At 39.6% G+C, this 13,476-nt stretch overlaps 1 protein-coding gene across 2 annotated transcripts; it reads left to right on the forward strand.

The window, feature by feature from the left end:
- The first annotated feature begins 353 nt into the window (after positions 1 to 353).
- Positions 354 to 4,512, forward strand: LOC148036577 (uncharacterized). Of its 2 annotated transcripts, XR_015690955.1 has the most exons (8): positions 354 to 1,463; positions 1,775 to 1,891; positions 2,036 to 2,214; positions 2,596 to 2,689; positions 2,825 to 2,902; positions 3,384 to 3,485; positions 3,574 to 3,821; positions 4,173 to 4,512. XR_015690955.1 is itself a non-coding variant. In XM_087678568.1 (7 exons), exons 1-7 carry the CDS (start codon positions 1,005 to 1,007, stop codon positions 3,694 to 3,696), a joined length of 1,152 nt encoding a protein of 383 aa, XP_087534694.1. In that variant the 5' UTR covers positions 354 to 1,004; the 3' UTR covers positions 3,697 to 4,083. The 2 variants fall into 2 exon arrangements, 1 of the variants encoding a protein (XP_087534694.1); XM_087678568.1 differs by lacking the exon at positions 4,173 to 4,512 and having other exon boundaries at positions 3,574 to 4,083.
- Positions 4,513 to 13,476: the final 8,964 nt, after the last annotated feature.

Genomic DNA, 13,476 nt, shown 5'->3' on the forward strand with positions numbered 1-13,476 from the left:
ACTTTTGCATATTTGCAAAAGTTTTGATAGGCACAAAACCGGCTATGATTCCTTTTTGTGAGCTTTAGAATGGGATGGTGGGACACTGGGAAGGCGCTAGTTCTAACGTTCTACTTAGTTTACTTTGGGATTACAAAGAAAAAAGTGCTACCTAGTAGATGGTGGTAATATGGGACTGATTTCCTAACGGTCAAATTTCAAAAGGTATTTACCGCGAGAGAGAGAGAGAGAGAGAGAGAGAGATGGAGTCATGATGCGGTTCCTCATTCTTCCCACATCCCGAAGAAAAAGCGAGCGAAGAGTGGAAGATCCATCTGTCCCTGTGGGCTCCCTTCTTCTTCTGCTGGGTCTCCTTCTCTCTCTCTTTCTCTCTCTCTCTCTCTCTTCTGCTCTCACTGTTTTTGCGTATCTTGATGAACGTTGGGCTAGGGAAACGAAGAGGAGTTGAAGCGTTCAATCGCCATTGAACCGTTCTCTAGTCTCAAGGTCAACCCTTCTCTCAGCCTACACGCGCACAGACCATCGCATGCTTAAGTCGCCATAACCATCCACAGACTTCTTGCTTCTCTAGAAAGCCCCTCTCTCTTGCGCAACCTCACATCAGATTTACCTTGTGTTGTGCTCTCTCTCTCTCTCTCTCTCTCTCTCTCTCAAACCTAATTCTGCAATGTCATGAAAGGGAACGATATCAGAGAATGCTCCAATCAAAATGGGACAGAACAGTCAGAAATTCTGACCTTTCTCTGATCCTCTTGACTAGACGTCCATCCGATTTCCTATGATCTAAGCAAGTCAGAATCACATCCCCCTCAGTATCCTGCTTAACTTGTGCCTGATTCAACATTATGCTTAATTAGACTAGATTCAGCAACTTGATCACCTTGTCGATGTTTGTATTCAAGCATTAATTTCCTGGAATTTGAACGGATTCTTAATTACGCGTGGCATTCCCAAAGAGTAATCACACTGCTATGACATCAATACATTCCCAGTAACCTGGTATAATGGCTCTAACTGCACATCTTGTTGAGAAATGGAGTTTGCAGAAGAGGAAGTGGAAAGGGGTGATTGCCTTGAGCAACAATATAGCCATGACCATGCTTGATTCTTACAAGTTTAAAGTAGTTGTGACCATTGAAGAGGCCAAAGTGCTCCAGGAAGTCAAGGAAAGGATGAAGAAACAGGGCCGGGAATGGTGGCTGTGCGAAGCTAGCAAAGGAGCAGGATGGTATCTGCAACCTGGGATATCATGCTTCTCCGAGACTAATCTTGTGACCTTGACCAACATCATTGAGCTGAAGAAGCTCATTAGGAAAGGAATACCCCCTGCATTAAGGCCAAAAGTGTGGATGGTGGTATCTGGAGCTGCGAAGAAGCATGCAACAGCTCCTGAGACCTACTATAAAGACCTAATATTCGCTGTTCAGGGGAAAGAAACAGCTGCAACTAAGCAGATAGATCAGGTAAAGCATCTCAGCATGACATTACACATTATTTAGGCAGGAATGATTGAGAGTTTGAAAAGAGCAGTTGAAGGAAATAATAATATATCACATTGCCTATAGTAATGATTGGCTGCAAAACATATCTATGCACAAAGCTTCTACTTAAACTACACATCCATGGCTTAGAATTTCCTCGCTGTGCCAGATCTAGTAAGATTCAGACCTATGATTCTTTCACATAGCTTATTCAAGACAATCAGCACAGAAGGCATAATGGTTAGAAAATTGCTGAAAAGGCTATATCCATAACATGTCATTATTGATCTCAGGATCTTGCTCGGACTTTTCCTTCACACCCCTGGCTGGATACTCCAGCAGGCCATGCAGCATTACGTCGAGTACTTGTGGCCTACTCCTTCCGCGACTCCCGAGTAGGGTATTGCCAAGTGAGTCTAGACACTTGCACCTGCCCTTGGATTACTGCTATCAAGTAATATGTGTTTGTGGCAGCTTACTTTCTGCAGACTCAGCCAGAAATGTGTGAGTTTTGCAAAGTTGATTGCCCTAAAATCAAAGCTATGTGCTGGCAGGGAATGAACTATGTAGCTGCACTGCTTTTGTTAGTGATGAAAAGTGAGGAAGCAGCTTTCTGGATGCTGGCTGTACTTGTGGAGAACATACTAATGAAAGATTGTTATAGCGATGATCTTTCTGGCTGCCGTGTTGAGCAGGGAGTCTTTAAAGATCTGCTTGTGAAGAGCTGCCCAAGGTTAGTTGTATAATTGTGTCATTACAGAAAGATTATCACATCCCATTTCTTCAAGTTGAGACTCTTAAGACTTCATGCCCTGTGCTTGGATCCAAGCACATTTCATTATGATGAAGCAGGGCAACCTTTCTCATGTTGAACCTGAACTTTTCTTTTCTGCTTGATCCCTTTTATCTGTAAAATTTTTAACCAGCTAACCATTTTCTAAGAATGATGTGTGTGACCTTAACATTGTTACACAGGTTGGCAAAGCACCTAGACTACGTTGGTTTTGTTGAACCTGAACTTTTCTTTTCTGCTTGATCCCTTTTATCTGTAAAATTTTTAACCAGCTAACCATTTTCTAAGAATGATGTGTGTGACCTTAACATTGTTACACAGGTTGGCAAAGCACCTAGACTACGTTGGTTTTGATGTGTCACTTGTCATCACAGAATGGTTCTTATGCCTTTTTGCAAAGAGTCTTCCCTCAGAGGTAGGTTATTCTCATCTTCTTTTGCCATTCACTTGGTCAAAATAATGCAGTAGGTAGCTTAACAATATGACACCGACTACTAGCTTCTTATAAGTAGAGGAAGATTTTTGTTGACCCTTATCCATATGTCTGCAGACAGCAATGCGAGTCTGGGATGTGCTTTTCAATGAAGGGGCTAGAACCGTGTTCAGAGTTGCCTTGGCTATTTTCAAGGTGAGGATGTAGTGTCACAGTTAAATAACCCTGAGGATGAGATGCATTTGATATGCTGAACAGTGGTTTCTTCTGTATTTTGAAGAACCATCTGGGGTGTTCTCTTGAGCATGAGATCCATGAATAGATGGCTGGATAAACCTATCAGAGTTTAAGCCTTCCCTTGAAAAGCATGACGGCAGTGACTAAGTGATTTGTGCAGCAGAATTGATAGCCTATAAAGATGAAGGATGGGTGTTCTTGTTAAAGGACTGTTTGCTGAACTCTTCACTGTCAATGCTTAATATCATCTGAATGAACCTATCAGAGTTTAAGCCTTCCCTTGAAAAGCATGACGGCAGTGACTAAGTGATTTGTGCAGCAGAATTGATAGCCTATAAAGATGAAGGATGGGTGTTCTTGTTAAAGGACTGTTTGCTGAACTCTTCACAATGCTTAATATCATCTGAATGAACATGTATGCATAATGTTGACTTCTCAGATGAAAGAAGATCAGCTTCTGTGCAAGAAACAGCTAGGTGAAATCATCAACATCCTTAACAGGGCAGCACGAGGTTCATACGACCCTGATATACTGCTCAAGGTTAGAATCTCTCTCTTGGTTGTTGTATTAGATATACTGTTCAAATACACTGCATTTAGTACTAAACATATTGCATTCTTCTGTATAGGTGGCCTTTGAGGAAATTGGACCCATGACCACCAATGCAGTAGCAAACCATAGACTGAAACATCAGGAGGCAGTCATGGAAGGGCTAGGCAGAGGTTACAGAAATCCAGGTTCCGATAAGTAATTGATGCATCGGCAACAGCCTATTTGTACATCTATTCTGAGTCTCATATGTAAAAAGAGCCCTTTTTTGCCTGGTGGCTCAAGCTCTTTCTCCTCACATTACCTCAAAGAGAGGATAATGTACAGGTGAAATACTAGGCTATGGAAGCCTGCCTTTGCTGCAATATGATAACAACTAGGCTTGGCAATTGATATATGCTAGGTCAATACAGCCTCACACATCACTGATTAATCAAACAAGAAGTTGAATTGAAGCCCTTGTTGAAGGGCTAAGTTTGTAACTCCTATCAGAAATATATACTTCACTTGCCATATGCAACATCTTCAGGGTGTATATCAATGCCAGGTTTTTTATAATCTTGTTAACTCACAGCAACGTCGAATTTTGTTAGGACTTCCATACACGTATCTGTAACAAGTTTCGTATTCCTGCTGCAAGAGGGTTTGTCTTTAACAAATTTTTTCTTCTCTTTGCAGCCTTGTTGGTATCAGAGAGGGATCAAATCAGCCTTTGGTGGCCTCATCCGTACTGGTATAGTACTAGTAAGGCACTCGGTGTAGTAGATTCACAGATCTTGAATTAACCAGCTATGTAGATGATTGCAATGGAGATGGTGATGAAGATGCCGTGCAGATGATTACAATGAAGATAGCGATTACGATGACGTTGATGATAATGTATATAGTCGAACCTGCTTAGTCCAGCTTCTACATTGAACTTCAACATCAAGCCCACCACTAAGAAAATCCAGCATTACATCCATATTCCCCAATTGCAGCTAAGCTACTATTGTGGCAACGACCACTGGGATGCCAGGTAGTACTTTTAATGCATGAGTACATGGATCATCAAGAGAGCAGCTGAAGTAACGGCAAAAGCATTACACCAACCTTGGATCTTATGTTTGTATTTGGACAGAAAAAAAGAGACTCTAAGGAGTTTCACTTTGGCCATGCACGATCCAAGGGGATATGCTATGAAGGAGGCTTATATAGTCAATATGGCTTTGATGGTTGAGATTATCAGAGAAGTAAAGCAGCTAGTAGACTTGAAAGAAACATTTGGTGAACCAATTGGAGAGTTGCTATACAAGCTAAGGATGACAATGTAATGAAGAATGATACTTGGAAGCTAATGGATTGGCTAGAAAAGAGGAAGATTATTGGCACCAAGTGGATTAAGAAGAGGAGGATTATTAGCTACCACAAAAAAATAGTTACTACAAAGAGTTTCTCTTTGGACGGGGAGGTGTTAGAGATGGCAAGCTCAACATGTGCGGACATTGATTATGCATGGCTTAGCTAGATGAATCTGCACATCTACACTTAGTATGCTGTGGTCATTATGATTCTCACATGGCTATTGACTTATCACTTATTATATTTAGTTTGTTGCATTTACCTCCGGTCGGCATAGTTATAGTGCCAATCAAATAGTATAGTCAATTATGCACTATTTGACTTAGTAGGCCACTTTCCTTTATGTTGTATCTTATCTATACTTTGTGTATATTGTATTGTGTGTGGAAGAAGAATAAAGAACCAGCAAGGAAACGTTTTGGCCTCCATCTCTCTTCTTATGTTCTTAAGTGATATTCCTTTTGTGTATGGTATGTGTTTGGCATAGTAGGTAAAGCAAGTCCTCCTACCACGTGATTCTTGACATAGTATCAAAGCAGCTCCATTGAGAGAGGCTTGTTTTGAAGGCTGAAGTGAAGAAGAAGAAGCAAGGATTTAAGCAACCAAGCAATGGGGCAAGAGGCTCTCCTATTTTTCCACTCTTTCTCTTGTTGAATAGTGCCTGTGGAGGCACTAGAAGCAAGGCCGAGTAAAAATCTTACATTGGCGTGAGATTTAATATGCAAGTAAAGCACTGTATATTTTACAAAATTTTGACAATTTAAGGCCATTTTGGACACTGTTTTAGACACACAAGGTTGGCATACTACAATTTTGGCTGTCAGTCGAAAGTGGGTATACATATTACAAATTTTAAATCTATAAGTTTTAAGGTGTTTGCCAAGAAGTAAAATAAATTTTATCTACAAATAGATTGCAGATTACATGTACTATTGAGTAATTTGTGAAAAAGAGTGCTTCTTATATTATTGTATACTTATTGTGAAAGATTGCATAAGACTTGCTTGATGCTTTGTATTATTTTTATAATAGTGGCAGAGAATGGTGAATATCCCATAATTCAGTTGTTGAAGCGAAAGTTGAGTAACCATGTGATTGCAGATGAATTAAAGACGTAGAAAAAATGGAATGCAAATGACAAAAAGGTGATGTATTGGCTATTTGCAGTCATTGATAATACTGTATTGGGGCATATCAAGAATGCATAAACTTCACATGCATCTTGGACAATTTTTGAGAATATGTTTTCAGTAAATATAAAAGGCACGGGGAAGATTAAACTCAAGCAAGAGATGAATACTTCAAAAAAATGAAGCTTGGATAATTTTTGAGAACACGTTTTCAGTAAATATAAAAGGCACGGGGAAGATTCAACTCAAGCAAGAGTTGAATACTTTGAAAAAATAAAAAGTATCTGTAAATGAGTATGTTTTGAAGGTGAGAAGCGTTGCAGATGCTTTGATAGCGATTGATGCAATGCAATGATAATGATTTGATTTGATCTACTTTGGATGGCCTTAATAATGAGAAGTCTTGAAAATCATTTGTCACTTATGTATACGTACGAAAGCCATTTTCAGATTTTGATGAGTTGGTCTCTCGCATGATTACTAAAGAGATCAATATGTAGGGTGACTCATTTGAAAGAAATAGTAAACATGTCTAAGCATTTTACTCCAGTTCAAAAAGAAAACGTTGCAAATTCTTTTCAAGAGACCATTGTATGGGACCTGCTGGTGATAACCAACAAAAAAAGTTAAATTAACAATTTGGTGAAATGCAGGTTTTAAAAGGCCATGGAAACTTTAGAGATAAGGGAAGCTCTAGAGGAAGAGGTGGATGGTAGAATAGATGTTCTAGAAATTCTATTATTGTTTGTCGTTACTGTGGTGAAAGATGTCATATTGCAATCAATTATTATCCTAAGAAGGATGATATGTGCAGTGGTAAATTGTAGCAAGGAAACTATGCATCGTCTCTTTATGAGATAGAATGAATAAAAAAATGAGCGTTTATTTGTTATGTAGCATATGATGAATGTTGTTAGAGGAAAGGGGATACATGATGATGTGTGGTATGTTGATCTAGGTTCATCTAACCAGTTATGTTGAATATGTTAGAGAGATGCAAGATTTACAAAATCCAAGTTGTGTACAGACGTTATGATTCTTGCCATCCAAATTCACATATTGGAAAGGTTCCCTTGTCCTTGCATGATGGCTAGACAAAGAGTGTCAAATGTATTACATTTGCCATATCAAGCACAAGAATTTAATGTTAGTTTGTGAGCAAATGGTAGAGCAAGGATTGCATGTTCGATTTAATGTGAAATATTATTTTGTAGAAGAGTGTAAGTTGGTTACAAAACGAAGTAGTTTTGACCGTATATCTACTTTATATGTTGAAATTATTGCTATGAATGCTGCCATGTATGCTAAAGGAAAAGAAGCAATCATAGATATTGAAATATGGCATAAATGTTTTGCTATGAATACTACTATATATACTAGAGAGAAAGGAGCGATCCCACATATTGAAATATGGCATAAATACAAAGGTTGAAATTAATGCAATCCAATGGATTGGTTAGATAGTTGTTTGCTTTTAGAGCTATGAAATTTCATAAAGTGTGTGAAGCATATCAATTTGATAAGTAGCCAAGATAACCTTTTCCATACGATAGAGATATGAGCAAAAATATACTTGATGTTGTGCATATAAATGTTTAGGAACCTACATAAAATATACCTCTTGGTGAAAGTAAATAATTTATCACGTTTATTGATGATTTTTCAAGGAAGCTATGGGTATGGAGGGGGAGAGTACCTCTTTGATGAGTTTACTGGCTTCTTGAGGTCTCATAGGATAAAGAAACAATTTACTTACAAGTTTATCCCATAGCAAAATGGGATTGTAGAAAGAAAAAATAGGCATATTACAGAAGTTGCATGGGCATTGATAGCTGAAAAGAATATGTCAAAATATTTTTAGTCTGAAGTAGTTTATACTACTTTTCTATATAATGAATAGAACTTCCGCAACTGTAGTTCATGAGATGACCCCTAAAGAATGATTTATATGGAAGAAGTCCAATGTGTCACACTTGAAAGTGTTTGGATATATCACATATGTTCATGTGCCAAATGAGGTGCAAAAGAAGCTTGATCCAAAGGCTAAAAAATGTATTTTTATTGGATACTCTTTAGAGCATAACGGGTATAATTGTTATAACCCTATTATAGGTGAGCTCAAAGTGAGCAAGGATGTTATTTTTTATGAGATGAGCAATTGGTATACATCTAGTAGTGTTATATTAGATGATGATGATGATGATCACATTGTAGAAAGGAAAGCAAGAATCATCAAGTCTTAGTGAATTAGCTAAATATAATCTGGTACTATATCTATAGTTAGTCATTGGTTTGGGAGACTAAGGAGTAGCCCACATTTTCAGGTGGATCTACAAGTGTTGCATGTAAAGATAAAGGAAATAAGAAAGTGTTAGATAGTAATGATACATCTACTAGTCACTTGGAATTTGATGGAGATTTTGGTGGTTCAGAGAGTTTAGATAATGAGCTTGGTATTCCTTCGATCAAGACACCATGTATAGAGAGAGCACATGGTAATGTAAAGGCTCCATTAATTGATCTAGGGATATGCAGGTCTAGCAAGGTTAGATACCCTATTAAAAGATTTGGTTTTGGAGGTTATGTAGCTCACTATTATGCTTATATGGTAAATATAGTTAAGGATGTTGAGCACACTCGTTTTGAGGATATTGTTGGTTATACTTATTTGGATACAGTAATGGATGAGGAGATGGATGCATTAGAAGCTAATAAGACTTGGGATTTGGTACCCTTGCCTAAGGGTAAGAAAGCTATTGGTTGCAAAAGGCTATGCTCAAACATATGACATAGATTATGTCAAGACAAAAAACGACCGTCCGGTCATGTAAAAAGGGGATGGGTACCCAAGGGATTCGGGGTTTGTATATAAACTCTGAAAGTGAATGAGAAGCTTCATCTTTGATGTGTGGCTAAAGTGGTTTGTTCTTCTTCTTGTTGAGATATTTGCAATCACACCTACTTTAGTTCCTTTGTGAGAAGTAGTGAGGGCTCAGGACTAGAATCCCATATACACAGTAGGAGAAAGTACCACTACTGAATTCCTATAAAGCATTGTACTTGCACTCTTTTTCTAATGCAATGATAGTACTCTTTTCTTTCTAGTAAAGTGTCATGTCACAGCCAATACACAAGATTGTGTTTATGAGTCTAAGTCTCAATCTTGGAACCTAATTCACTTGTGTAACAATTTGTCCTAGTTAAGGTCAATGTCTTTATGAGTTTCTTTTTTCTCTTTCAACCTCCATAGCTTCCGCATTTGCCATGCTCTAGATTCCACGTATTTCACATGGTATCAGAGCTCAGTTGAGCATGGCCCAACTCTCCTTTCACTCCTCTCAGCTCCTTTCCATCTCTTCTCAACTCAGTTTGAGTACTAGACCCTACATTCAATGAAGCTTCCATGGCAGCCATAGATAGTAGCACCCTGTTAGTTTGAAGCTTTCATATCTCTCTCCATAGGCCAAATCTCTTTGAAATTCCTTCTGGAGAAGTGTTTCTCTACTTCCGAAGCTCCTTCTTGGTACCTCAATCATTGAGATTGGGCAACTATAGCTTCAGCATTGCCTCTTTTCAGAGTTGCTACCATAACTGTGTTTGTGGGCAGCATCTATCTACCTTTGTTGGAGCAGCCATATCTCATCAACCAGGCCATATCTCTTCGAGCTTTATTCTCGAGAGTTGTTCTTCAGATCAAGGCACAACTTCTTGGCACAAAAATCAAGGAGATTGTTGCACATCATGCCCGAAATTTGCATTTTTCCAAATCTAGACGCAGTTTTGACAACGACCACTTTGAAGGCTTAGATCTCTCAACTCGAGCATAATGAGTACAAGCCCTCTTAGGGGGAGCTAGACCCATTAGTGAGGGTCCTCATCACAAAGGGTTTGAGCAGATTCAACTTGTGGAGCACGTGGGAGCTCATTTACCAATTGCTGGTCCCTGTTTTGACAGGACAACCATAGCCACTTATCTTTAAGCTCATTTTTCCTTCATTTTCTCTCTCATGCCACTTAAACCAAGCCAAGGCCACTCTAATCTGAAGTTTTAAGCAAGTATTCAACCATCAAATCAGCAAGGAGGGAAAGCTATGAAGAGTTTTTGAAGATCATCAAGTCAAACTCAAGCAATAAACATCAAATTTCAAACTAGTATCTTTTGATACTTCACTGCCATTGCTTGTGTCTTTTGACACATACAAAGATCAACTCATTCCTGGTTATTCTCAGTCATTTGAAGCTAATTTGCTGCTGGTCTCTCAAGTCAAACATGGGCAAAGATTCTCCAACTGCCCGTTTCAAAGAGTCGGGTTTCATACCTGGCAGACCCGCATCAAATTGATCTTGATGAGGGCCTATGGGCCATTACCACTGGAAAAGAAAAGAAGCCTCGTGATGCGGATCTTGCTGTCACTTGGCAATGATAAGGCTCAGGCCATTATCAAACTGGAGCTAGATGACAGCTATATCCACCATGTGGATAACTGTGAGACCTCACTGGATACATAGAAGAGACTTGACACCTTGTTCGGTGCACAGTCTAAATCATCAAAGTATGGTCCCCTAATTGAGTTTTTCAGGCTTGAAATGAAGTCCAACACATCACTTGCCACACATCTAAATTACATGGAAGGACTTCTAACCCAACTTGCAGGAATCAACATTAAAATGGAAGAAGATGTTTGCATCGGTGTTCTACTTAAGAGTTTGCCTCCTGAATATAATAATGCATCAACAACTTTAATCAACATGCCAAATCCTGAACTTGTCGATATTCAGGCATCACTGTTAGAGGAGAAAAAGAAGCTAAAAACTAAGGAAGAACCAAGTATCTCTAGAGATGAGCATGCATTATATGTTGGCAACATGTACAAAGGCAAGAAGGATTAGCTCTTCTGTGACTTCTGCAAAAGGACCGGACACACCGAGAATTTTAGCCACACCAGAAAGAGATCCCAAAAGGCCTATCTAGTTGTAGTCAAAGAAAAAGAAGAAAATGGAGCAAAGGAAGAAGAAGAAGAAGAAGAAGAAAAAGAAGAAGAAGAAAAAGAAGAAGAAGAAGAAGAAGAAGAAGAAGAAGAAGAAGAAGACCACTAGGAGAAGGACAAACCTCATTAGTCCTTCTATTCAGATAGACTTTTTTAGTTTTGTATTTCCTAGCCCTAATGTCTCAAACATAAATTTGTAAACTCCTTAGTTATCCTTGTACTATAGCCTCTGTACACTTTGTGAGGTCCCTGCTACAGCCTCTGGATGTCCATCATCTTTGTGGTACCCACACTTAGTCTTTTCTGCGACAACCTCTAGTGCTTTTGCCATGTTTATGGTGTGCCCACACTTTGCAGGTGTTGCTTTCACTAAAGCCTCTACACACTTTGTACTTTTGGTTGTGATTGAGGAGGGGTGTTGAGATATTTGCAATCACACCTACTTTAGTCCCTTTGTGAGAAGCAGTGAGGGCTCAGGACAAGAATCCCATATGCATAGTAGGAGAAAGTACCACCATTCAATTCCTATAAAGCATTGTACTTGCACTCTTTTTCTAATGCAATGATAGTACTCTTTTCTTTCCAGTAAAGTGTCATGTCGCAGTCAATACACAAGATTGTGTTTATGAGTCCAAGTCTCAATCTTGGAACCTAATTCACTTGTGTAACAATTTGTCCTAGTCAAGGTCAATGTCTTCATGAGTTTCTTTTTCCTCTTTCAACCTCCATAGCTTCCGCATTTTCCATGCTCTAGATCCTGCGTATTTCACACTTCTCTTCTTCTCTCCTTCTTGCTTGTGTGTTCTTGTATTGAGAGAGGGAGTGTGAGGGAGTGAATGTGTGAGGGTGAGGAACCAGGGTGGAGAAGCTCTCCATCTTCTCCTCCCTTATTCTCTTTTCTTTTCTTCTCTTGTTTTGTCTCACACGTGGCTATGGAGGATGGAGCTTGAAGGATGAGGCTTGAGGTTGCTTGAGCTTGCATCTAGGATCGTGGAGCTACTAGAGTGCTTGAGAGAGGAGGCTACTCATTCAAGCATCAAGGTAAGCTCACTACACACGTAGAATCGAAAGTGCATCAGGAAGGTGAGAGATAGACATTACAGCTTGCTTCAAACACTTGAAACAATAAGTGGTCCATGGGTCTTGGTGATCGAGCTGAGCTCTCACTACATTTTGGTTCCGTTGTTAGGACCGACAGATTCAAGCTTGAGCACTTGCATGCTTCAAATTGAGTGTCGAAGTAGGGTTTCATCCCCAAACTAGTGCTTGATATAGGTAGGAGATTTCAGAGTTTAATCTTCAATGCAAGTAAGTATTTTGGGTATTGATGATTAGGCAAGTAGGATAAATCATTTCAGTACTTGAGATTTAATTTTTGTTGCATTTAGAGTAGGATAGGATAGACCCAAGAACTGATTGCTTGTTGGACTTGTGGTCACTCCCTACAGAACATTTCCTCATGTTGTGCCCCAAGAGGGAGCAAGCCAATCGAGAAAAGGATGACTTAAGATGCATAGAGTATGGAATCATCCACATATTTACCAATTTCCCTAGATGGAAACCATCCTCTAGTTTGGTAATTGTGCCATTGGTACCATTGGGGTTGTTCGGAGCTAAAACACATGAGGGAGAGGCTACACCCATCCCGCTATATGTTATGACCCAAATGAAGCCGTCCGACATATCACTGCTAGGGCCTAGCAACCTAGACATGGCCTTAATAGAAAAGAAGAGCCATAGGCGAAGGAAAAATAAAAGCAAAGCAAAGATCATGCTTAAAATTGAGAGTTCCATGACACTACCCACAACTTAGGAAGAAAGTCACATACCCAGAGGTAGAAACATCCACTCTAAAGACAACAGGAAAAGGGGGTGCTAAGGTTAGGGAGTACCCCAATCCAAAGTGCCAACTTGAAGTCATAGATAAGGTCAAGGAGTGGGTGAGAGAAGCCCAGGAACACTTAAAGGACACTGAACCCATCTTGGAGGATGAAATTGATGATCTCTCTAGTGTGAGCACATCGGTTTCACCTATGTGATCGAAGTTGAGAGATGCCACTACACCTTGACAAGCAGTGCCAAATAAAGCTTAAATGCCACGGGCCAACAAGCTAGCCAAGGCCATTGGCCAAGGAGTGCAGAATCATGAGATAAGCAAGCAATTGGCAATCTTCTTATGATGCTAGTAACCAGTCTAGTGACTTTGAGCTTAGGAGACCTGCTTAGGCAGCATCCGACACTATTGCAAGAGTTGAAATAGTGGTGGGTGGAAGGATTGCTTCAGCAAAGAGCAATTTCATTGCATGACCATGACAGAGTGATGCAGATACCAAGCTTGATGTTGCACGTAGTGCCCAAGTCCTTACATGTCAACACTTTTTGGGGCCATTCCTAGCACTAGGAGACACTACAAGGAAAGAAATCGTAGACACGGGGGGCATGAGTCAATGTGCTTAGCTACGTAGTGGTCCAAGCTTGAGGGAACCCACCTATTGAGAACACTAGGTTTAATGTCACATTGGC

The sequence above is a fragment of the Lygodium microphyllum genome, chromosome 5, assembly GCF_053477565.2.
Source record: "Lygodium microphyllum isolate KBCC chromosome 5, Lygodium_microphyllum_v1.1.10, whole genome shotgun sequence".
NCBI classification, from domain to species: domain Eukaryota; kingdom Viridiplantae; phylum Streptophyta; class Polypodiopsida; order Schizaeales; family Lygodiaceae; genus Lygodium; species Lygodium microphyllum.